The following is a 27,115-nucleotide window of genomic DNA, read 5'->3' on the forward strand; positions in this document are numbered from 1 at the left end:
TCATATGTATCGCAACTGTCAGCTGCTTCGGTTGCCCATAACGCAGCATCTCCCTGTATGTAAGACATAACAAACTGTATTTTCTGGGTATGACTCCAAACGCTAGGCAAAATGTTTCTAAATCCCTTGATAAACACTACAGGGTGAACAGATTTCTTCTCCGTTGTAAAGATCTGAAACTGTCGGTTCCTAATCAGACTTTCTTCAATCACTACTTTGGAATGACATTTATTTGTTCCGCTTACATCGGTTGCCTGTCCTGTCTTGCAGTCACAATTGTGTACTGCTGTATTTATATGCCTATCATTGTTGGACTTGGCTGGCGTGACATACGCCAGCGCATCGTCTTGCCGCAAACTCAGCTCCATTTCGGCAAGACGGCGGTCCACACTCCGCTGCCACAGCGGAATGTCCTTTTGCACTATCTTTTTAAGATCTTGCACATCCGCAGTATAATCCATCTCTCTGGCCTCAATTGCGGCGTGCACTTTCTCATCTAATTCCTTTATGAAGTTACGTTCTACTTTGTGCACATGTTCGATCACTTTGTTCTCAATTACGTGGGTTGTGTTAAGTTCTAGTTGTTCGACCCTATTAGTCAGGACACTGACTTCCTCTACGATATTGGCATTAGCCATTTGAATACTATTTAGTCCTTCGCTTAATGCTTGCACCGTTTTGGGCATGGTTTCATATTTTTGTTTCAAGTTAACAATGTCACTTTGCATAACTTCTAAAGCTTGCATCAACTGCAAGTCCCTCTCATGCATGCGTCGGTCACGCTCTGCTTGTTTGGCATCACGTTCTTTATCACGCTCTGCTTGTTTACATGCAAATTCAGCTACCAATCTCTGGTCACGCTTTGCTTGTTCGGCATCACGTTCTTTATCACGCTCTGCTTGCATTTGTACAAATTCAGCTTGGAAAGTGATCATGCGCTCAAACATATCTTTTAATGATTGCACTTCTGACATCACACCACTCTCTGGTCCGTGCCCAGTGCTTGCGGATGGCTCACTATTTACGCTATCAACTGAATCACTGGGTGGCAGTGGCAACATTTCTTGCCCTTCTGCCCCCAGATTCTCACATTGTACTTCCTGAGCTACGTCACTAACATTACTTTGTGTCCCATTTTCTAACTCGGTATCACTATTAACTAACTGTTGCTCATTATCCATGTTGATATCTTTCTGACTACGCAATCTAACCATAGTAAACAAAAGAAATAAAATCTGAACTAAGTATCCTAACACTTCAGGTTTCACTCACATAAGCACACAAGAAATGGACATTACCCAATACATACGTACTATATACTACAATGACTAACTACTTAAATGTCCTGTTATTTTAAAACAAAGTACTAACAACAAGCACACCACTAATGATCCGAGGACACTGCACGGAGGCTACTTTACTACCTACAGGACAACTACACTGTAGCTTTACCTTTTGGTGATCTATCTTGGGTGCTGCTGCCCCCTGATATTGTGGAAGGTTATTAATTTTTCAAAATAATGAGCTCTCTGCTTCAGCTCCGGATACATAGTGTTCTCATGCAAAAAATCATACACAGGTATTACCACACAATATTGGTTAAGCAATACATACAGTACATGACAAAATTATTAAATGTCCTGCAACAAAGTTCGACTATATTAATTCCCTAGGTATCTCAAGGGTATTTCGTGGCCACTGCATATTCGAGCCCCACGCTGGGCGCCATTTTAACGATATTCTCTTAAAATTGAATCGGGCCCCACGCTGGGCGCCATTTTAATGATATTCTCTTAAAATTGAATCGAGCCCCAGCGTGGGGCACGATTCAATTTTAAGAGAATATCATTAAAATGGCGCCCAGCGTGGGGCTCGATTCAATTTTAAGAGAATATCATTAAAAAGTCTCAAGTGGTTCTATCTGTTGGAGTCCCAAAGTAATAGCTTGGGTGGTGGTAATGTTTCGTAATGATAATATCTCGTCTTCACATGTGACTATTCCTTATACTTACTGTGGCCAAACAGTAATCTTCCTTTCATTCCTCTTGAAGCATGATTATAAGTAATCAACGTTCTGCGACCATTGTAATTTCTAGTGCCTCTCTGAACCACAAGATTATGCGGGTGACTGTGAGTGAGGCCGAGAGAGAGTGAGTGTAATTGTGTAAGGCTTACTCTTACTTGTTTTATGACACTTCACGCGTTTGCAACCACAAACAATTGCTGCGCACATATTCGCAAAGCTACAACCACTTAGACTTGCGTTCTTACTCACTCGCGGCTCACTACTTCCCTGTTACGGCCTGTTGTTGTCAACGACCTTCTGACTGTCTGCACTCCAAAGATTTCGTGTTAACCACTCAGTTTCATTAACTCCATGTAATACTAAGTTTTGAGAATGAAAACATAGTCAAAGTAGGCTGTAATCTGTTTATTATCCGTGCAATTGGCCAGTTTCAACCGTGGGTCATTTTCAAACACATGTTTTAAGCTTCATGCTTCATTTCACATTCTAATACATACATGTGCTGGATAAGTGACCCACGGTTGAAACTGGCCAATTGCAGGATAATAAAGAGATTACGGCCCGCTTGGACAATCTTTTCATTCTCAGATCACGTAGAAGGTGTAGACGTCCACAAAGAATAAAAGTTTAAAAACACTACTAAGTCTCTCTCATTGCCATTGTTTCTGCTGTACATATTTTACAGAATTGTATCGATCACTTCAAAAAGATTTTACAGAAGAAGGAAAAAACTTCCTGCAGCATAAACCATCTGTGTATTTACTGTTATTTCGAAGTCAGTAGTTACTGAGTCTACAAGGATTGTGTAGCGTTCTGTATTTTTGTTTTGTAATTTATAGCTTAGCATAAAAGTAAATTTAAAATATTGCTGCCTAGGCCTTTTTTGCAATGAATAACTATTCGTTACAATAAATGAAAGCTATAATTGGGAAAACATGTTAATCTCTTTACAAAAATCAGCAAGTATGGTGAACTTCGAATTCAGATGAGACTATTACTACTTATTGACATTTTGAGCTGTAGCTGCACTTCTTATAACAATGTTGAAGCAAAGAACTTAAAACATGTTAGATTGCACGCAGGATTAGTGACCGATGCACAGTGACCAGTTTTCGTCCAAATCGCTCGGAGAGTTCATTCATTTGTTCGGAAGGGGAGGCTGACAGTGTTCGCCCCTTTTCGGCCGGTCGGCGATGGCAGAATCGAGGCGCAAGACTTGCAATCTGTATCAAACGATTTTGCAGAAACTATTTGGTAAAAAGTTTCATTTTTACGTTACTTATAGTTTTTTAAGTTAGCTTCATGATGATCTGCCCATCATTTCATAATTATTGTGATCAGCATTCTTCTGTAGCACCACATTTCGAAAGCTTCTATTCTCTTCTTGTTCAAACTATTTACCGTCCAAGTTTCACTTCCATACATGGCTACCCTCCACACAAATACTTTCAGAAAAGACTTCCTGACACTTAAATCTATACTCGATGTTAACAAATTTCTCTTCTTCAGAAACGCTTTCCTTGCAATTGCCAGTCTACATTTTATATCCTCTCTACTTCGACCCAAATAGCAAAACTCCCTTACTACTTTAAGTGTCTTATTTTCTAATCTAATTCCCTCAGCATCACCCGATTTAATTTGACTATATTCCATTATCCTCGTTTTGCTTTTGTTGATGTTCATCTTATATCCTCCTTTCAAGACACTGTCCATTCCGTTCAGCAGTTCTTCCAAGTCCTTTGCTGTCTCTGACAGAATTACAATGTCATGGGCGAACCTCAACGTTTTTATTTCTTCTCCATGGACTTTAATACCTACTCCGAATTTTTCTTTTGTTTCCTTTACTGCTTGCTCAATATACAGATTGAATAACATAGGGGACAGGCTACAACCCTGTCTCACTCCCTTCCCAACCGCTGCTTCCCTTTCATGCCCCTCGACTCTTGTAACTGCCATCTGTTTTCTGTACAGATTGTAAATAGCCTTTCGCTCCCTATATTTTACCCCTGCCACCTTTAGAATTTGAAAGAGAGTATTCCAGTCAACATTGTCAAAAGCTTTCTCTAAGTCCACAAATGCTAGAAACTTAGGTTTGCCTTTCCTTAATCTATCTTCTAAGTCGTAGGGTCAGTATTGCCTCACGTGTTCCAACATTTCTGAGGAATCCAAACTGATCTTCCCCGAGGTCGGCTTCTACCAGCTTTTCCATTCGTCTGTAAAGAATTCGCGTTAGTTTTTTGCAGCTGTGACTTATTAAACTGATAGTTCGGTAATTTTCACATCTGTCAACACCTGCTTTCTTTGGGATTGGAATTATTATATTCTTCTTGAAGTCTGAGGGTATTTCGCCTGTCTCATACATCTTGCTCACCAGATGGTAGAGTTAAGTCAGGACTGGCTCTCCCGAGGCCGTCAGTAGTTCCAATGGAATGTTGTCTACTCCCGGGGCCTTGTTTCGACTCAGGTCTTTCAGTGCTCTGTCAAACTCTTCACGCAGTATCGTATCTCCCATTTTATCTTCATCTATATCCTCTTCCATTTCCATAATATTGTCCTCAAATACATCGCCCTTGTATAGGCCCTCTCTATACTCATGTAGCACAATCATTTGCAATCGCGCTCCCCATCGAGAAAGCCAGACTGAAGTATACACAACATTGCTCATATTTCATAAACGGTTTGAGATATCGAAATGAGATTTTGGAAAATGATGACATGCAAAGAGGAGTGTATTTTGCCATATAGTTATCAAGCACAACTTCATTATTCCACTAACCACAGACTTTTTCGCTGAAAGTATGTAATTTTTAAGGGCCATGTATAGCTGGTGAAACGAGAAATGCTGTGGGTTTTGGAACAGCATAAGTGAAGACATTACATGTTCATTTTTGTTCAAAAATGGTTCAAATGGCTCTGAGCACTATGGGACTTAACATCTGAGGTCCCCTAGAACTTAGAACTACTTAAACCTAACTAACCTGAGGTCCCCTAGAACTTAGAACTACTTAAACCTAACTAACCTAAGGACATCACACACATCCATGCCCGAGGCAGGATTCGAACCTGCGACCGTAGCGGTCTCGCGGTTCCAAACCGACGCGCCTAGAACCGCTTGGCCACACCGGCCGGCGTTGATTTTTGTTCCGGGAATGTGCTTTTCCATAAGCCATTGACCTCAAAAATGGTTCAAATGGCTCTGAGCACTATGGGACTTAACATCTATGGTCATCAGTCCCCTAGAACTTAGAACTACTTAAACCTAACTAACCTAAGGACATCACACAACACCCAGTCATCACGAGGCAGAGAACATTGACCTCACTTTCCCTCACTTAATAAACTTAATAAACCACCATTTCAGAATTCTCTCACAATTGTGTCTGCACAACATGTTAGCGAGGTGATGCTATGTAAACTCCGCTGTGTTTTGGCAAAAGACGAAAATTGTAACAAGACGAGAAGAAGTATGTGTAGATTTTATTTAAAATTCGCCACTCATGATGCTTCTCTGAAAGTTTCACGTGATTAACAAGTCAAGCGAAAATAAATCGCTGCTTTAGTTGCATTTTCAGCAGAATTCTTTTTAGATACTAACCAAAGCAGAAGTGACAGTAGATCTTTTTGAATTGTCACCATGCAAGTGTAGGTGTGTAGGGGCTTCACTTAATATTTACAAAAAAGTGAACAAAGGCTTCAGTTTAGAATGGCACTTCCCCTCCAGTGCTTGGCATTTCCCCTGCACCTCCTGCCCGTAACCCCCACCACTGCCACTCTCTTCAAGTGTGTCCTGCCGATTGTGCCTCTATTGGCCACAGTGTTCTGCACGCACTCTAATCTTCTATATCATCATCGTCATTGTTTGTTCCCCCTGCTATTGGCCATTCTTGCAATTGAGCGTAAAATTCCATACACTCAGGTAGCGTATACCTTTTCCCTTTCAATATATCTTGTATTTTTTTTTTTTTTTTTTTTTTTTTTGACAATGGTGATCACCTATTATTCGGGATATTCTACCTAACTGGGAAGTACGGGATACTTAGTGAAACTGTAAAAGAGCTGAAATGTGTCTGAGACAGCACCATCAATGAACTGTTCCGTTTTCAATTGCTCAGCATAATGTCCATCATACTCAAACCTTATCAGGTGAAAAAGAAATTTTATGTCCTGTAGGAAATTTTCCCGTGCTAGATTCTCAGAGGCAAGGCTTCTTATATGCAGACTACCAATTTTTAATTGCATCATCGTCAACAGTTTCAACTGTTAATTTACTTAAGGCTGTTTCCATTGTTATGGCATACTCTTCAAGAAGGTACTGTCATGATGGCTCACCAACTTTTTTATAGTGTCTTCTCTGTCTTTTGGTAGAAAATTATACCTGCGTATGGGGAAATAATGTTTCATCTTCTTAAATCTCCCTGTTGACACAAGTGTTAAACTAAAGTGAATCACTGTGTTGTTCTTATTCTTATTGGTTGTTGGAGAATAAGTGAAATTCATTTACAACAGTTGGGATAAGTTTCTGGATGTAACGATATAGAAATGAGCAGACTTCATTTCCACCTTTCTTGATTTGTTAAAAACATCGACCTGTACATTTTCCAAGTAAAAGATAACCTGAACAGGAATATCTGACACATTGAATTTTGCATGTAATCTAACTTATTTTCCTTTTCACTACATTCAGAAACGTCATTAATTTTACTGTAAAATATTTTGGATCTGCTACAATGAAACGCTAACTGGACTGTTATAGTTTGTCAAACTTAACAAGAAAAAATGCACGTTAAAATAGCAACAAGCCACTAGTGTCGTTTGGTTACAATTGCAGACACTTCTACATAGTCCGCGCAGAATGGTCATGACTCAATGACTACTGGAGTCACATGCAGTGACGATTTCGAACTCCCATAGTGATGCCATTTGATGATTGACTACTGCTCTTATAGTATGTGTTAATCTTTCCACCCCGCATCGTCTAGTTCCAATATTTAACTCATTCTTGTAAAAAAAAGTTGAGTAATCGCCTTTCTGCAATGAATGATTCAACTGTTTTTAATCGTTTTATACCATACTACATTATAACAAGTGAATTTATCACATTGAGTCTACAATGTTATACAATAGTGAAACTGATTATACATCACAAAGAAATTAAAGCTAATCATATTCGTGAAAAAGAATAACATTCAATATTTAAGTACTAATTCTGTGTTATGGTGTGGGATACTGTGTCGTAGTGTCACATGTTGTTTTGCAGTATATCACTGATAAAGATAAATGACTGTACGAAGAAGGCAAAATTGCCATATCATGCGTTGGATGCTTACGTCATTGAGGAGTCTGCAAAGGCCATAGCTGTATAGAATAACCTTGACCGTAGCCGGTCGTGGCAGCAGGAAGCGTGACCAGATCTCGCACCGGACGTCAGTGCAAAGCGAATCGGAGATGCCTGCGCACCATACATTCCGGGAACCGGGGGAAGTCCTCGTCAGAAGAGGGCTGGGTGCGGTATATAAGCCGCCAAGGATGCCCGAAGCACGTATTAGACGCAGGACTTGTGAAAATGGCGAGGCTTGTAGCTGTTGCGGCGATTCTTGCCAGCGTTGGACATTCACAAGGTAGTAAAAATTAGAGATGTGTCTCTTTTAGGCCTATAAAAGGGTATAATCTAGACAAACACCATCAGAAAAGACTTACTAACACTTAAGTGTATTTTTGGTGTTAAAGTGTTTATTTCAGAAACGTTTTGCTTGCTACTGTCATTCTACGTTGTATATCCTCCCTACTTCGACTTCATTAGTTGTTTAGCTGTCCAAATATCAAATTCACCGGCTACTTTTAGTGTCTCATTTCCCACTCTAATTCCCTCACCATCACTTGATTTAACTCGACTACATTCCATTGCACTTACTTTACTTTTGCTGCTGTTTACCTTATAACCTGTTTTCAAGACATTGTACATTATGTTCAGCTGCTCGTCCAAGACTCTTGCCGTCTTGTAGAATTACAATTTCATCAGCAAACGTCAACCCAAGCTCACCTTCCTTAACGTCGGCCTCTACCATTTTTTCCATTTCTCTGAAACTAATTCGTGTCAGTATTTATCGCTGCCAATAATTACACCAAATGGAAATTTTGTCACATCTTTCTACATCAAACGGCGATACGTTCCTATTGACAACAACGTCGTCAGCGAACAATCTTGTAGTGCAGTGTACCGTTAAGAAGTTTAGTATTCCCTGTGTCTATTGAAAACTACTGCCCTTCTTCCGAAAACAAATTTTAATTACTGTGCGTACAGGTAATCTTAGGCCTCCAAACATCTGATCTATACGTACATGGAAGAAATTCCAGATTGCTTTAAAGAGACTTGCTTGTACGTATATTATTTTATCTAGTCCTACTTAATACAAAAAACTTCGAAGTGTGTAGATTCTCTGTCTACCGTGAGCAATGATATAATATGGTCTAATACTATTTACGCAAATTTGGTAAACCCTATAAACATATACTGCATATATTAATGTTCACCGGTATTGATATTTTAATACTGTAACGTCTGCTATACTGGCCGATAACTGCGATGAATCAGTAGGTTACTACAACTCTGAAGCACGCTGTGTGAACATCTATATAGTTCAAGAGATTGCAACCTTGACTTAATTGCTCTACACTTCGTGTATAAAAGTGAATTAAGTAGGCTCACTAATACGTATGGCCCACTATGAGTTTGGAATTATAACCATTCCTTGTAATGGGTAAATAAATACATTTTTACATCATTTATAGCTCATAATGCAGACAAAAAAATGAAATGAAATGATCGTATGGCATTGTTGGCCGGGAGGCCCCATTCGGGGGAGTTCGGCTGCCGCATTGCAAGTCCTTTTTAGTTGACATCTCTTCGGCAACTTGCGAGTGAATGATGATGAAAATAATGATGAAGGACACACAACAACCAGTGCCCTGCTGGGAATCGAACCCGGGCCCCCAGCGTGGTAGGCGGTAACGCTACTGCTACGCTAAGGAGGCGGACAATGCAGACAAATTACGTGACTTGAGAGTAACCAAAACTACAATTACATTTCTGACACTGACTGGTATTTGCTTTTTACGCAGTCTTTCCGTGATAAGGACTTTATCTTGTCAAATGATATTATTAGCCTAGACAGAAGTCTGATATAGTAATTAATTTTTTATTTACTTCCCTCGTTTACTTATATTAAAACGCGTTATTCTCTACGTTATGTTGTACGATTTTGCCATCAAGAAAGCAACGACCTACCTAATCGCAAAATCAGCGATATAATTTCTACACTTCTTTAGTGTCATTAACTACGATATTTTTGCTTTGTGTTTCCTTCTTTCTTTTGTTTACTTATTTTTTCTAATGACTACTTTTACACGGAAAAGGCTCAAACTATTCAGTATTTTCCTTTCTTTGAGATTTTGTTGAAACACAATTACGTTAGTATGTACTAACTTGAAGATAAGGTTAAATACTATGCTGTGCTATAGATACTCTCTACAGATATTGCTAATACCTTTTCCTTCCAACCACTTTACGTCGTAGGTGAACTGACGAATGTTACATTTTTATCTATATTACTTTTGCTATGCTATTATGATGTTTCCTTCACTATTGCCTACAAATCGTTGGGACTAAGTAACCGTATGAATACATAAGTCGGGAGCTTAATTTGACTTTAACGTAGAGAGGTTTTATTCATGAAATTTTAATTTTCTTTACACACCACAGTTGCTGTGAACGGGTGCCAGTTTAACCCAAACTAACAAATCTGACATGCAAAGAGAGATCTTCCTCGTTAAGCGTTGACGGCTATCTCTCTTTCCAACTACAGTTTACAGTATGTATTGAGAATCAGAGTTCTGGAACATATGCATAATCATTTGTTGATTATTCTGTAATATTGATTCTACTTTAGATCGTAATGAAGGTGATAAGTCGTGACAGCTGGGACCTTATCCTACCGTTTGACACTCTATTTGCCATTGTGACTGTATGGATCTGCGTGCTATTAATTTTTCTAGGTATTTTGTATAAGCACTGGTTTATGCAGGCTCTTATTTTCTGAGCCACCAGCCTTCTGACTGGTTTGATGGTACACTTCGTGATATCCTTATGGCAACCTCTTCTCCTCAAGGTAGCTCCTACACCCGAGGTACTCAATTATTGGTTGCAGATATTCCAGTCTCTGTCTTCCGTTACAGTTTCTATCCTCTACTGCTCCCTCAAGCACAGTGGAGTTACTCCTTGATGTCTCAACACATGTTCTGTCATCCTGTCTCTTGTCATGTCAGTGTTGTTTTCCTTCTCGGTTCTTATTTATCAGTCCTCTTAAGTTTCGACATCCTTCCATAGCACCACATCTCAGACGCTTTGATTCTCTTCTGTTCCAGTCTTCCTACAGTCCATGATTCATTCCCATGCAGTCCTGTGCTTCAGATATTTCTTCTTGAGATTAAGGTCGATTTTGGTACTAGTAGACCTCTTTTGGCTAGGAATACCCTCTTTGTTTGAGCAAGTCTGGCTTTCCATGTCTTCCTTGCTTCGTCTGTTAAGTGTTATTTTGCCCTTAAGGTAGCAAAATGGTTCAAATGGCTCTGAGCACTATGGGACTTAACATCTGAGGTCATCAGTCCCCTAGAACTTAGAACTACTTAAATCTAACTAACCTGAGGACATCACACACATCCATGCCCGATGCAGGATTCGAACCTGCGACCATAGCGGTCGCGCGGCTCGAGACTGTAGCGCCTAGAACCGCTCGGCCACTCCAGCCGGCGAATTCCTTCACTTCGTCTACTTAGTGGTCCCCAGTTTTCATGTTAAGCTTATCGCTTATCTCATTTCCCTACTCTTCATTACATTTTTTTTTAATTTGCTCTCATCCATACTCTACGCTCTCTACAGCTCTCGCAACTCTTCCTCAGTTTTACTGAGGATAGCAACGACAACAGCGAATATCATTGATATACTTTTACTCTGAATTTTAACCCCGCTCCTGGTCGTTCTGTTATTACCATCATTACTCCTTGGATGTGCAGATTGACTAGTAGGGACGGAACAGTACATCCATGTCTTACACCCTTTTTAATTTGCACACATATTTCATGGTGTTCCCATTTTATTCTACATACACCTAACCATACACAAACTTCGCATGCCACGGTACGGTGTATGGTGGAGGGTACCCTGTACAAATACTAGTAATTTCCTTTGCTGTTCCACTCTCAACAGAACGAGGGAAAAACGATTATCTACACTACTGGCCATTAAAATTGCTACACAACGAAGATGACGTGCTACAGACGCGAAATTTAACCAACAGGAAGAAGATGCTGTGATATGCAAATGATTAGCTTTTCAGAGCATTCACACAAGGTTGGCGCCGGTGGCGACACCTACAACGTGCTGACATGAGGAAAGTTTCCAACCGATTTCTCATACACAAGCAGCAGTTGACCGGCGTTGCCTGGTGAAACGTTGTTGTGATGCCTCGTGTAAGGAGGAGAAATGCGTACCATCAAGTTTCCGACTTTGATAAAGGTCGGATTGTAACCTATCGAGATTGCGGTCTATCGTATCGCGACATTGTCGCTCGCGTTGGTAGAGATTCAGTGACTGTTAGCATAATATGGAATCTGTGGGTTCAGGAGGGCAATACGGAACGCCGTGCTGGATCCCAACGGCCTCGTATCACTAGCAGTTGAGATGACAGGCATTTTATCCGCATGGCTGTAACGGATCGTGCAGCCACGTCTCGATCCCTGAGTCAACAGATGGGGACGTTTGCAATACCACAACCATCTGCACGAACAGTTCGACGACGTTTGCAGCAGCATGGACTATCAGTTCGGAGACCAAGCCTGCGGTTAACCTTGACGCTGCATCACAGACAGGAGCGCCTGCGACGGTGTACTCAACGACGAACCTGTGTGCACGAATGGCAAAATGTCGTTTTTTCGGATGAATCCAGGTTCTGTTTACAGCATCATAATGGTCGCATCCGTGTTTGGCGACATCGCAGTGAACGCACATTGGAAGCTTGTATTCATCATCGCTATACTGGCGTATCACCCGGTATGATGGTATGGGGTGCCATTGGTTATAGGTCTCGGTCACCTCTTGCTCGCATTGATGGCACTTTGAACAGTGGACGTTTCATTTCAGATGTGTTACGACCCGTGTCCCTACCCTTCATTCAATCCCTGCGAAACCCTACATTTCAGCAGGATAATGCACGACCGCATGTTGCAGGTCCTGTACGGGCATTTCTGGGCCAGAAAATGTTCGACTGCTGGCCAGCAGATTCTCCAGTTCTCTCACCAATTGAAAACGTCTGGTCAATGGTGGCCGAGCAACTGCCACACAATACGCCAGTCACTACTCTTGATGAACTGTGGTATCGAGTTGAAGCTGCATGGGCAGCTGTACCTGTACACGCCATCCAAGCTCTGTTTGACTCTATCCCCATGCGTATCAAGGCCGTTATTACGGCCAGAGGTGGTTGTTCTGGGTACTGATTTCTCAGGATCTATGCACGCAAATTGCGTGAAAATGTAATCACATGAATGGCGCTAAACGGTATCCAAGTAGCCGAACATAACCATTTCCAATCAATCATGGTTTCATTTGGACTAGAGGCCTGAGTCCATTCCATGCAACCACAGCCCACACCATTATGGAGCCAACGCCAGCTTGCACAGTGCCTTATTGACAACCTCGGTCCACGGCTTCTTGCAGTCTGACCCACACTCGAGCCCTACCATCAGCTCTTCTAGGGCCTAAGCGATATGTTCACGAGCCCAGGAGAGGGGCTGCAGGCGATGTCGTACTGCTAGCAAAGGCACTTAAGTCGGTCGTCTGCTGCCATAGCCCATCAACGCATGATTTCGCCATACTGTCGTAACGGATACGCCCGTCGTACGACCCTCATTGATCTCTGCGGCTATTTCACGCGGTGTTGCTTCTGTTAGCACTGAAAATTCTACGCAGACTCCCGCTGCTATCGGACGTTAACTGAAAGCCGGCAGCCACTGCGTTGTCCATGCCTGGCAATGCCTGAGAAATTGGGTATCCTCGGCACACTTTTGACACTGTGGGTCTGGGAATATTGAATTCCCTAACGGTTTACGAAATGGAATGTTCCATGGGTCTATCTCCAACTACCATTTCACGTTCAGGTTAAACCCGTCGTACGGCCATAATCACGTCGCACACCTTTTCACATGTATCACCTGAGTACAAATGACAGTGACGCCAATGTACCGCCCGGTTATACCTTGTATACACTACACTACCGCCATCTCTATATGTGCATATCGCTATCCCACGCCTTTTGTCTCCTCAGTGTATATTGCACACAAAAATCCAGTTTTCATTACAAAAAACATTATTAAATAGCGATTATGTTTATAAAATTGTTGATCGAGATTATATAATTTAAAAAATTACAAATTTTGTATTTTACACTTCATGTAAATCTGATAGAACATGTATCTTCGTTCAAAAATTTGATTCTACCAGCATTCGAATCCAAACCACCACAGCCTTTTCCCCTCCACCCTCCCCTTTAGAACTCAGCTAGCAAGCACACTACCACAGACCTATACTACTTATTGAAAAGTTTATACCATATTTTAGCATACTTATCGAGGTTGGAAAACTTCAAAGTCGATTTTCTCGAGAATTTTTGAGAGTTTCATCGTATAGCTTTAGGAGAGGTATATTTTGAGTTCAGAACTTCACGTACCATAAATATAAAAAAATTACGAAAATCCGATTGCCGCGTGGTCCCGTTGTTAGCTGAATTTGTGACAACACCCGTCTTTGACGCAGGGACGAGCGTCTCGCTGCAGTCGATCTTCAGGAAAGCCACGAGCGGCGTGGCTCCTCCGGAGTTGGATACTGCCGACCTCACGAGGAACTTCACGGCGGAGGCCGTGCTGGCGTACATGAAGGAGCTGCAGTCGCGCCTTGACTTCAACGAGTACAACTCCGTCAAGGCCACGTCCCAGCCCACAACCAACCTTTTCAAGGGCGCCCAACACATAGCCCAGAACCTGGACGACTCTGCGTCGGCGACGGTGTTCGACGACATACTGAAGGGCTATGCAGTTATCTACAGACGTCTTGCAGCTCTTGCCAAGGGCGGTGAGGAGTCTGGCATGGCGCCCATCACACAGCAGGTACTAGGCTAGTAGATTGTTTACCAGAACATGGAAACATACCTGTAACTTACATGCTATTATTTTCCTACATTTTGAGCGTGATCGTGTTACTAATGGTTTCCTTAGGCAATTGGACTCAAAGTTATTTACTCGTGTCCAGAACACACCATAATCAGCATAGAGAAAAATGCAGAATTTGATATCATACAATGGAGGCTTTCACGACCGGATGTTTCAGCTGCCGAGAATTCATCCGGGTTGTATGGCCGTGGTCCATAGAACTCTTCTATCCCTGACGTTTCGTCCAAAGGTACGTTGGACGTCTTCGGAGGTGCTCCTCGCTGTGCTGAGGCTTGCCGGCAAGACTCAGCACAACCAGGAGCACCTTCGAAGATGTCGAACGTAGCTTTAGACGAAACGTCAGGGATAGAAGAGTTCCATGGATCACGGCCCTACAGCCCGTAAAAATTCTCGGCAGCAGAATTTGATATGATTTGTTTGGTCATAGACAGCAGTTATCACTAGTTGTTGAAGTATAATATTATGTTCGCTAGTCCAAATCGAACATATATTTTAATTAATCCAGACAGGTATAAACTTAAACTCAAACCTTCAATAAGCAAATTAAATTTCTTCTCTGACGCCTTCACGAGAGAATATTTCGTGGAATGAAATCTTCTACATGTACACGGATAATCTTAAATCACACTTAAGTACCTCGCAGAGGGTTCTTCGAACCACCTTCACAATAATTCTCTATTATTCCACTCTCAAACAGCGCGCGGGCTCTGATTTCCCATATTTTATTACGATTAGCGTTTCTCCCTATGCAGGTAGACGTTAACAAAATCTTTTCGCATTCGGAGGAGAAAGTTGGTGATTGAAATTTCGTGATAAGATCCCGCCGCAACGAAAAACGCCCTTGTTTTAATGGTTTCCGTCCCATATCCTGTATCATGTCTGTAACACTCTTCCCTATTGCGCGATAGTACAAAACGTGCTGCTCTTATTTGAACTGCGCTGCAGTGTTAATTTTGCTCTTTATTTTGAGGTACTAATTAATAAGATAGCACTACCTGACGTTAACGATCACGTATTCAAATAACCTTGGTGGTTCTGAGTAAACCAACTTTTTAAGTTATCATGGAAGTTAACCTGCAGACATACTACCTTTAAACATACAGGGTGTTCAGAAACAGTCTGGAAAGCATGCAGGGGTGGCGCAGGGTAAGTTGTACTGAGATATAATTGTTAAGGAAAAATTCGATACGTTGCGCTGTTACCGTGTTAATTGGCACTGAAGTTATCCAGTCAGGCCGTTGCGTGCGCAAACTCAAAGGACTCGCCAGATACAATTAGAATCAGCTGTTCTCAGAGCGTAGATGACAGCGCACGAGACTGCTGAGCCCTTGCCTGGGGTCCGATCCTTACTGCCGTCCCATGTCCAGTTTGTGCATCGCTCTCTTGTTCAGTTTTAGGAAACCAAACGAAGGACACGTTTGGCGACGCTGTCTCTGCCGGGCAACTTGAATTTGGGCGCGCATCGGTTTGATTCGCTAACCTCAATGCTACACTACTGGCCATTAAAATTGCTACACCACGAAGATGACGTGCTACAGACGCGAAATTTAACCGACAGGAAGAAGATGCTGTGATATGCAAATGATTAGCTTTTCAGAGCATTCACACAAGGTTGGCGCCAGTGGCGACACCTAAAACGTGCTGACATGAGGAAAGTTTCCAACCGATTTCTCATACACAAACAGCAGTTGACCGGCGTTGCCTGGTGAACGTTGTTGTGATGCATCGTATAAGGAGGAGAAATGCATACCATCACGTTTCCAACTTTGAAAAAGGTCGGATTGTAGCCTATGGCGCTTGCGGTTTATCGTATCGCGACATTGTTGCTAGCGTTGGTCGAGATCCAATGACTGTTAGCAGAATATGGAATCTGTGGGTTCAGGAGGGAAATACGGAACGCCGTGCTGGATCCCAACGGCCTCGCATCACTAGCAGTCGAGATGACAGGCATCTTATCCGCATGGGTGTAACGGATCGTGCAGCCACGTCCCGATCCGTGAGTCAACAGATGGGGACGTTTGCAAGACAACAACCATCTGCACGAACAGTTCGACGACGTTTGCAGCAGCATGGACTATCACCTCGGAGACCATGGCTGCGGTTACCCTTGACGCTGCATCACAGACAGGAGTGCCTGCGATGGTGTACTCAACGGCGAACTTGGGTGCACGAATGGCAAAACGTCATTTTTTCGGATGAATCCAGATTTTGTTTACAGCATCATGATGGTCGCATCCGTGTTTGCCGACATCGCTGTGAACGCACATTGGAAGCGTGTATTCGTCATCGCCATACTGGCGTATTACCCGGTATGATGGTATGGGGTGCCATTGGTTACCCGTCTCGGTCCCCTATTGTTCGCACTGACGGCACTTTGAACAGTGGACGTTACATTTCAGATGTGTTGACCCGTGGCTCCACCCTTCATTCGATCCCCGCGAAACCCTAAATTTCAGCAGGATAATGCATGATCGCATGTTGCAGGTCCTGTACGGGCCTTTCTGCATACAGAAAATGTTCGACTGCTGCCCTGGCCAGCACATTCTCCAGATCTCTCACCAATTGAAAACATCTGGTCAATGGTGCCCGAGCAACTGGCTCGTCACAATACGCCAGTCGCTGGTCTTGAACTGTGGTATCGTGTTGAAGCTGCATGGGTAGCTGTACCTGTAGACGCCATCCAAACTCTGTTTGACTCAATGCCCAGGCGTATCAAGGCCGTTATTACGGCTAGAGGTGGTTGTTCTGGGTACTGATTTCTCAGGTTCTATGCACCCAAATTGCGTGAAAAAGTAATCACATGTCAGTTCTAGTATAATATGTTTGTCCAATGAATACCCGTTTATCATCTGCATTTCTTCTTGGTGTAGAAATTTTAATGGCCAGTAGTGTAATTAACTCGGAAACGGCGCAACGTATCGAATTTTTTCCTTAACAATTATATCTCAGTACAACCTACCCCGCGCCGCCCCTGCATGCTTTTCAGACTGTTTCTGACCATCCTGTATATGTAAAGGTAGTAGATCTGCAGGTTGACTTCCATCATTACTTACGAAGTTGGTTTATTAAAAACCATCAAGGGTATTTTCATACGTAAGCGTTAATGTGAGGGAGTAATACGTTGTTAATTAGTATCTCGTATTAAAGGGCAAAATTAAACCTGCAGTGAAGATTTCATTCCACGAAATTTTCTCTCGTGGAGATGTCAATGAAGAAATTAAATTTGCTTACTGAAGGTTTGAGTTTAAAGATTACAACTGCCTTGATGAATTTTCTTATCGATGTATCAACGTATAATTTTTTTCTTACTCTGCGACACCCTTACAACTTTTTAAGATTGTTTCTGATCATCCTGTATGTCCCATTAGTACAAAAGCACCTGAGTGGATATTTCTTATCACACACCAACAGCAAAATTATCAATAAATTTGAAAATTTATCTCAAATTTGCCAACGGCCTTGCTACAGGCATGATATCACCGGAATTAAGCGCTGTTGTGCTTGGCTAGCACTTGGATGGATGTCCGTCCGGTCGGCCTAGCGCTGTTGGCAAGTGGGGTGCACTCAGCCCTTGTGAGATAAACTGAGGAGCTACTTGTTTGAGAAGTAGCGGCTCTGGTCACAAAAATTGCCAACGGCCGGGAGAGCGGTGTGCTGACCACACGCCCCTCCATATCCACATTCAGTGACACCATTAGGCTGAGGATGACACGGCAGTCGGTCAGTACCGTTGGGCATTCAGAGGCCTGTTCGGAGGGAGTTCAGTTTATATTAAATTTATGGATAGTACTGACAGAATCACCTTATTCTCAGATTAATGCCTTTTTTATGGAATTCAAATCTGAGTTCACTATCGCTCAATAACTCACTTGAAATCTTTTTAGCTTTACTCAATCGTTAAATTATTTCTTAGTCAATTACTAATGTCTTAAAGTCTTCGTTATGATAAATTTTACGGTTTATCATTTTGATTTTGGTGCTAAGGTATGTTTTAAGATTCGAACAGGATCTGGTCAAAGGTAACAAGACCTGGATCAATAAAAGACTAGCAATACACGTAAATCAGTTATATCAATATGACACACTGACAAACTGACACACAATAAATACTGACTCATGCGTTTTTTCGATACTTATGAAAACAGTATCCTGCGTGAAGGCGATGATATGAATCCATGCGTCGGCAAGTTTTACGTAGAAACGGTCTCAGCATTTACATGCCTCATATATGGCTCTTCTCTCAGTTATTAGTTGCGACGAAGCCCAATACTAGCATTAAATATCCGCAAATGCCGAACCAACATCTATCCGAGGCTCTAATTCCTTGAATTTGCTGAGACTTTGGCCTCGCATCCACATCGGGTGTTACAAACAACTGAAAATTTCGATTGTCTCAGGTTTTGGTGTTATGCGTGGTGAAAGACGACTGTAAATTTTTAATGGAATTATGGTTGACTTATACATCATTTGTCTTGTCTGTGACAGGATCTGATAGTGATAGACGATTGGCCCATTTTTATTTCAGTTCTGTGACCCGATGGCTGTCCTGTACCTTTGCACAGTGGGAGTATCTTAACGAATGAGATGAGGTGCTATTATTGCTAGTTGACAAATTTTGCTCGCCACTGCAAGGCAGGAAAGTCATGTATGCCATTTATCCGAGCCGTGTAAATTCTGTTCAGCGCATACTCGTATTTTAACTGTGAGCGCATTTCTCTACTCAGGCGGAGATGTGTAACCAGAACTGCAATTACCTAAAACAGTGTGGAAATTCGCTTAACAAACACTCTCATGCCGGCGGATGTACCAGGCTAACTCATCCCTGCTTCGATCACTTCCATGCACTCAAGACAGCATTCTGCGTGTTGTGTCGTGCAAGCACATACGTCGTATATTTTCACAACGTAGGGTAGCTTCCAAATCATCCTTGAAAATCTTGAAGCAAGCAGAAATTCTTTCATGTTTAGAAAAGTAAAATCTCACACAATTTACAGTGACTGGCGCATGAAATCTTTTCTTTCCTTACAGTATAACTCTCTCTCTGTGACCTACAATCAACAGAAAGATAAAATCATTGAATAGAGAATTAATTTACTTTTGCACATGCTGGAACATTATGGGATTTATTGAGACAGTAAAAATTATTCACTCGTTGTTTGATTTCTACGTTTATTTCAGGAAATAACAGGTACAAAAAACGGGAAATCGGTTATTTCGGAAACCGGTTATTTTGATCTGTTTTAACCATCAGGTTAAACTGGCGTGAAGAAAGTTGATATAACTGAAAATCGGTTGTTTCAGCGATAACTGCCATCCCTGTGTTGCGTCTGTGACACTACATCTTAACACAGAAAATCGTCCACTTTGGTCACATATGTCTCATTGGTAGGAAACAAAATTACAGGCTTACTTACACTAATTAACATGATAAATTACAAAAAAATTATTGATAATAAACAAATTTTTTGAAGAATCTCCACCTCTTAGCTTAATATGGCCTATATAGAAGTTCGAATTTTAATCAAAGGCCTGTTCTCCGAATTGCAGTTTATTTAGACGAAGATAATGTGTTTTCTGTAGCACAGCCATCATGAACCCACCTTTTATATTCAAGACAATGGACCCATTCCTTATTTCTTTTTATTGTTTTTATCGTTTTAAGCACTAAATACAAAGGCAATTTTAAAGCTCTTCATCAGACTACTGATGGTTATAAGAGAAAGGAGGAAGAACTAGTTGGGACAATCGTTGCGATGGTGAGTGCTTTCTAACAGAAGTTTAAAAAGGAATCATTTGCAAGAGGAGATTGGGAGGAAGGAACGGACACAAGATGATAGACGACGCAAAGGGAAGCGGAAATTACGTGGGCCTGAAGAGGACGGAAGGAGGTAGGAGAGGATAGAGAGTAACTTTTGGGCAAAAGAGCAGTGATAACGTCAGAAGTATGCTTATCCACATTTTTCCTTGTTCTTGCCTGTGGCAGCTTCTTGCTGTCAGTCCTTGCTCTCACGGATTTGATTTTTTATGCATGAGTTTCAAAGGGTTCAAATATCTTTTTTTAGCAGTTTCGGCCCTTTAACCTCCTGCACCTTCATTTTTTGGGTCCCATGCATCAGTCTGTAAAAACGGAACCCCTATAGAACCGCTTTGTTGTTCGTCTGTCTGTGTGTCTGCCCGACTGTTAGTGAACCATTTTCTCAGGAACAGGTAGACGTATCCAAATTTATCTCACATATTAAGGTTTATAGACCCTTGGCGGTTTAAGTCTTTTAAGCATCTCAGTCAGTTAAGTCAAAAGACACGGCCATTTATGTCACGTGTTCTGATACTCGAGAACTCAGTCATCAAAACCTATAGAGTACCTTCCGTTGATCTAGAATCATGAATTTTGGTTAGAAGCAATGTTTCAAAGTACAAGTGAAGGGAAACATGCGAAACTGCTGATTTGTCACTATATCACACGCAAAATATATCTTTTGTCATTTGTTATCAGACTTCACACTTGAAATTAAAACATTCTCGAAAATCTTGGTATCCCTGGGACTGATACCTTGCTGGTATCAATGTTGATTACTGGGGTATCTCTGCTCTGTCAGTGCAAAAAGTGCATAAACGTGCTACAACAGAACTGCACAAATATGCTCCGTCGCCATGTTTGAATTAGTTTAGAAACTACAGCAGTAACTTTCTGGCTTTCAAATTATACATTTGTTCTTTGTAAAGCAGAATAATCTGCTGTTAATGAACATACATATATCTATTCTCAGTTATAAAAGGTAGGAGCTCAGATATTTGAGTAACAAAATTTACTCACCTTGCTCAAAAACACAAATATATTCTTGACGCTAAGACGTTGACTCATCTGGTGCCGTGAAGTGTATATGACCCCTCAGTAGGTGGCTACATTAGATTATATTAGATTAGATTTACTCTCATTCCGATTGATCCATAGTGAGGAGGTTCTCCAGGATGCAGAACATGTCAGGAAAACAATAATACATGACAAACATTTACAACTGAAACAAATAAACAGATGTACCTTCCACAGGTCCCAAGTGGAATGATCGTCTTTATTTTAATGAACACTGTATGAAAGAATCACTTTACAAACACTCATTTACTTAGATAGCTTTAACGCTCAAAATTTAAAATTAAAAAAAGAATGTTTTTGTATTTATAAGGTAATAAACATATAATAGAACTACTACAATATTTATTTACAATGAACACATTACTGCACTGAAATGGTGCAGAAGTCGGATTGTAGTTACACACACACACACACACACACACACAAACACACACACACACACACACAAATCATCTGATTCTACTGAGAAATTCATCAGTGGAATTTCATTGGCTGTTAAGCTTTTTATGGCTGCTGGCAAGTTATTGAAAATGTGTGTTCATGAATAATGCACACCTTTTTGCACAAGATTAAGTGGCTTTAAATCCTTATGAAGATTATTCTTATTTCTAGTACTGATTCCATGAATTGAGCTGTTGGTTTGAAAAAGTAATATATTTTTAATGACAAATTTCATTAAGGAATAAATATATTGGGAAGCTTTAGTTAGTATCTCTAGTTCCCTAAACAGGCTTCTACAGGATGTTCTTGAGTTGACACAACATATCACTCTTATTGCACGTTTTTGTGCCCAGAAAACTTAAGCCTCGCTTGATGAATTACCCCAAAAAATAATCCCAGATGACATTATGGAATGAAAGTAAGCATAGTATGACAGCTTTTTCATTTTTATGTCTCGTATGTCTGACACAATTCGCATTGCAAATAGAGATTTGTTAAGACACTTCAGAAGTTCTGTGGTGTGCTCCTCCCAGTTGAATTTATTATCTAGCTGTAACCCAAAGAATTTAACACTGTCCACTTCTTCTCTCTGCTTGTCATTGTATGTTAGGCATATACTCGTGGGACACCCCTTACAAGTTCTGAACTGCATGTAGTGTGTTTTTCAAACTGTAGTGACAAAGAACTGGCTAGGAACCAGTGATTAATGTCCACAAATATTTTATCAGCCGATCTTTCTAAGACTACACTTGATTTGCTATTTATTGCAATGTTTGTATCATCGGCAAACAAAACAAACTTGGAATCTGGTAATGTTACTGATGAAAAGTCATTGATAAACACAAGAAAATGTAAGGCCCTAAGATGGAACCTTATGGGATCCCACATGTAATTAGTCCCCAGTTGGATGATGCCTGATAGCTTAATACATGTCTCTTACCTAATAACACCCTTTGTTTCCTGCCAGAGATATAAGATTTGAACCATTTTGCAGCATTTCCTGTTACACCATAATATTCTAATTTACTTAAAAGGATATTGTGATTTACACAGTCAAATACCTTTGGCAGATCACAAAATATGCCAGTTGCCTGAAATTTTTTGTCTAATGAATCAAGTACATTTTCACTGTAAGCGTAGATAGCCTTCTCAATATCAGAACTCTTTAGAAATCCGAACTGAGACTTTGACAGTATGTTATTTTTGATAAGATGATTATAAAGTCGATTGTACATTACCTTTTTTAAAATTTTTGAGAATGCTGGCAAAAGTGAAATTGGACGGAAATTTGATGCTATTTCTTTATCTCCCTTCTTAAACAGTGGCTTAACTTCAGCTTATTTCAACCATTCAGGAAATATTCCACTAACATACGACTGGTTACACAGATAGCTTAATATGATACTTAACTCAGAATCATATTCTTTAATTATCTTTGTCGATATTTCATCATACCCACTAGATGTTTTTTATTTTAAAAATTTTATGATGGACTTACTTCTGCTGGGGTAGTAAGGATCAAACTCATATTGTGGAAGTTACTTGAAATGTCCGGTCTGAAGAATTCCAAAGCAGCATCTACACAATCTGACAACCCCATCTTTTCAGTACAGTTATAAAATGTTTGTTAAAAAGTTCTGCAACACGATACACATCTGTCACCAATGTATCATTTACTCTTAATGCTGTTTGTCCCTGTTCATGTCTGGTTCTACCGGTCTCCTCCTTCACTATATCCCATATTGTCTTTATTTTGTTACCTTATATGTCTATCTTTTCCTTGTAAAATATTTGCTTTAATGCTCGTATTACAGTTTTTAATATTTTGCAGTATTTCTTGTAATGTGCTACAGCATCAACATCAGAACTGTTTTGGATTGACAGATACAGTTTTCTTTTTGTTTTAAAAGATACCTCTGTTCCTTGTGTAATCATTATCAGTAGCTTTCTAGCAAGAATGGTTCCTGAGAAAAGACTGTGCAAACGTCCCCTATGGTTTTCCTAAGCATCGCCAGACGCCATTTTTCTGAAGTTTCTAGAGATATTTTCAGTTCGACTTCTGTGTTATGTACTTGGAGTCAGTCCAAACAAATAATGGTCATCCGATGTTCATGTGACTCCCATTGTCAGTAGAAAACATAAAACTTTGTTACTAACGATTAATTTTCTGTACAGCTCCTGAAAAATTTGGTAGCACTAGCGCAGAAACGCGATGTATAGTCCGATTAAAATTTCTTGATAGTTGAAATCTGTAACTTGCTACTACAGTTTTGTCACATCGTCTGCCGGATACCGCTCGGTCTTGGGTGACACAAAAAAACAGCGGGTCATTTCGCAAATGCTGTTAATGTGTAACGCGAAGTAATGTTGGAAACGCCGTCACGGGGTATGACGAAGATGCGAGATGCTCTGTCGGCAGCTGATTTTAAGTGACCAATGACTGAGCTGTGGCAAACCACAACCTCATGATTTGCGATGTATCCGAGAAAACGATCAACAGTCCACGGCAGAATTAAAATAACGATCGCTTTGATCATGGTGTTTACGGCTAAACTGTACTAGCAAACTCAAGACAGAAAAATTTCATAATGTTTGTTTGCATACCCATCTTCCGCAGCAAACGTTAAGTTACAGCGATAAAACCAAACTATAGTGTCATCGGTTACCTGAAACTATCCTAACACTGGCAACACGGCATATCGTGTTAGCAACAGATGAGCAATCCTCGTCGGCATTTTGTTGCAGATTATAGGCGACGCTAACGAATTCCAAACGAAAAAAATGATAGGAAGAAAAATAAGAGCAAATATAAAAGTCAATACGATGATGGAACTGGTGGGACAAAGTATTAGCAACAAAGAAATTACATTCAAACCAATTAATTGAATAAAAATGGTAATCAAGGTCTTAGTGTTAGATAAACAAAAAATTTAGTTGCATGTAATGAGAACTGAACCCTCTAACTCCTGCAGGTCAGGTTTATATTCTAACACTACGCCCCGTGTCCTAACACTGCAACAGGCTGTTGTATTTATTTTTCGTGTACCCCATTAATTCAGTCTCCAAACATTCAGCTTGCAGAATCGCGTCTTGTGCAGAAGAAGCCAGTGGGTTTGTTTAGTGCCGTGTATGAAGCATTTATATTTCGTTAGCATCGTTGTATGTGTGTGCGTGCGTGTGTGTGTGTGTGTGTGTGTGTGTGTGTGTGTGCGTGTGTGTGTGTGTGTGTGGGTGTGAGTGTTTTGATGCTGTTATCATGTGTGGTGAAATATGTAATATAAGGGCCGGACCCAGGATTGAGGATCCAAACCATCAAGAAAGAAAGCTGGACAAGGGATTGGAATTAAAGTCATTGTTGAGGCAGTTTGGCAATGACGAACGGTTAGAGGTGACATTGAGCGCTGCGATTGAAGGGAACCGGCTACAACACTTGAAGTATCAACTGTCAAGTAATTTTAACCAGTCCATAGTCGTGAGCACTGGGCGAGTCCATCCCAGTGTTCTTAAGGGGCGGCCACCCCAGTTGTCTGTCGCTTGCCAACCTGCACACTTCCAACATTCTCACTTCTGTCTCTTTACTACACAGCATGGTACCGCAGTCTTCACGTTCAATAGGTGCAGGGAAAGCTCATCATAATCAGCATGTGTGGTTACATGCAATGCCATTAAACTTTTGTCAGAAGAGGCAAAGGGGTAACTTGAAATCTGATTAAAACCGCAGGCTACTACCGCCTTTGGAAAACTGCCCTCAGTGCCTAGTTAAACCAGAAGCCCCGCGCAGGCACGCGGAAGCACATACACGAAGTACAGTGCCATGGCGCGGAAGACTACGTAATTCCGGTGGCGACTCGCAGAGAGCGCGGGGGTGATTCACATAGTGCCCTGGGAGATACAAAATTAAGTAGAATCGCTTCTCAGATTTTGACAAAATGAACGTGTTCTTTTTAGAGGGAAATGCATATTTATCTTTGAAAATACGAAGTCAAATTACCAAGAAAATTTACATTTTCACACACGCCATGACCCTTACCCTCAGAGGGTGCAGGAACTGCTAGCTGTTCCATTCACTCAATAAAAATAATAGATAAGGAAGGGGAATTGCAACTGTCCTATCCAGTTAACTAACACACTAGAATATCTTGGACTACGCCTCGACTGGCAACTATCGTGGAAACTTCACCTACTAACCCCAGCAGAAAGATCACAATAGACAAACTACTAACAGGCCATACTTGGGGATTACATCCTTCCACTATTCTCGGCACTTACAAAAGGCTGATCCGACCCTCCTCTGCTATGCAAATGTTGCATGAATCACAGCCCCACAAAATTTCTGTAAGTCCAGCCATATCCTCGAACGCCATGCACACCTTTTTGCTTTCTGCATCCGTTTTACCTTGCCTCACATGGACACTCTACCATCCCACCAAATTCCACCTCTCCTCACTCAAATCTAACGCCTCCACATCTCCTATACCATCCGCAAATTAGTTTCCAGTCACCCCACTGTTTCCCCTCTGATCACCAACCGTGGTATGCTTCACAAACACATCCCTCCGTCGCTACACTTACACACACTCCATCTCCTATCCCAAGGCAACTTCGAACAACGCCCTTTCCCAGACAATGAGATCCGCCCCGACATACATCCTTTCTATCAACTATAACGCTTCCCAGCCTATACCATTCCACATCAGGGCTCCTCTCTCCTTTTCCCTCTCCATACATCCCTATCCTTTTCCTCTTCTAACCACTGCTCTACCCATACAACAAAGTACTCCTCACCTTCTGTCTTTCCCACCGACTGTGTTTACCACTATCCATCTCAGCTCTTACCTATCACCTCCACAGTTTTTCCACTTGACAGCCCTATCTACTTTCATCTCTTAACCCTATGGAACATACTCTCACCTCCGACTATAATTCCCACTCTGTGTAACTCCAGTTTTTAAAAGTACAGTGTTTCAGTAGTTCTACCTGAAGACTTTCACCTTGCTGTGAGGTGTTTTTCAAATGTACAAATTTGTCCGTCTTTGATTTTTAATTTAAAAGAGAAAAACAGCCCCCAAAATTTGTTTTCTGTTTCTCATTATATATTTTTTAAGTTTCTTGACTGAAGAGCAGAGAATTTTACCTCTAACAGCCCATCTGCACCCATATGGGGTGAGATGAATGAAATGACAATAAAGGGAAAAACAGGAATGGGAAAACATAGTGTAAGTACTTCCCAACGCAACGTCAACCAACGCCCTTTATTTTGCATTCTCAGCATCGTAGTAAGTGCCTTCTGCTTTGCTACACTTTTTTACACCTTTTTTTATAAGATTTCCTCCTGGCAGCAGGTGGTCGATCTTGTTTTGTTATGGTTGATATTTTGTTTACACTGCTAGTTGTCTTTCACTATTCGAGTGAGAAATTATTGACTTCGGATGTCTATGTTTGTGGAGATGTGGGCCATAAAATGACATAACCTTTTTGTAGACTAGCTAACTGTAACTTAC

The 27,115-nt window shown here is 41.1% G+C and overlaps 1 protein-coding gene across 1 annotated transcript in view; it reads left to right on the forward strand.

Moving 5' to 3' along the window:
• The first annotated feature begins 7,513 nt into the window (after window positions 1–7,513).
• The window catches only part of LOC126198982 (uncharacterized), a 47,518-nt gene continuing 27,916 nt past the window's right edge, over window positions 7,514–27,115 (forward strand). Inside the window, exons 1-2 of the mRNA XM_049935648.1 lie at window positions 7,514–7,644; window positions 13,890–14,239. Coding sequence (XP_049791605.1) covers window positions 7,590–7,644; window positions 13,890–14,239 — 405 coding nt within the window. The 5' untranslated portion in view covers window positions 7,514–7,589. The remainder of the gene's footprint in view (window positions 7,645–13,889; window positions 14,240–27,115) is intronic.

The sequence above is a fragment of the Schistocerca nitens genome, chromosome 8 (assembly GCF_023898315.1).
Source record: "Schistocerca nitens isolate TAMUIC-IGC-003100 chromosome 8, iqSchNite1.1, whole genome shotgun sequence".
In the NCBI taxonomy this organism is placed as follows: Eukaryota; Metazoa; Arthropoda; class Insecta; order Orthoptera; family Acrididae; genus Schistocerca; species Schistocerca nitens.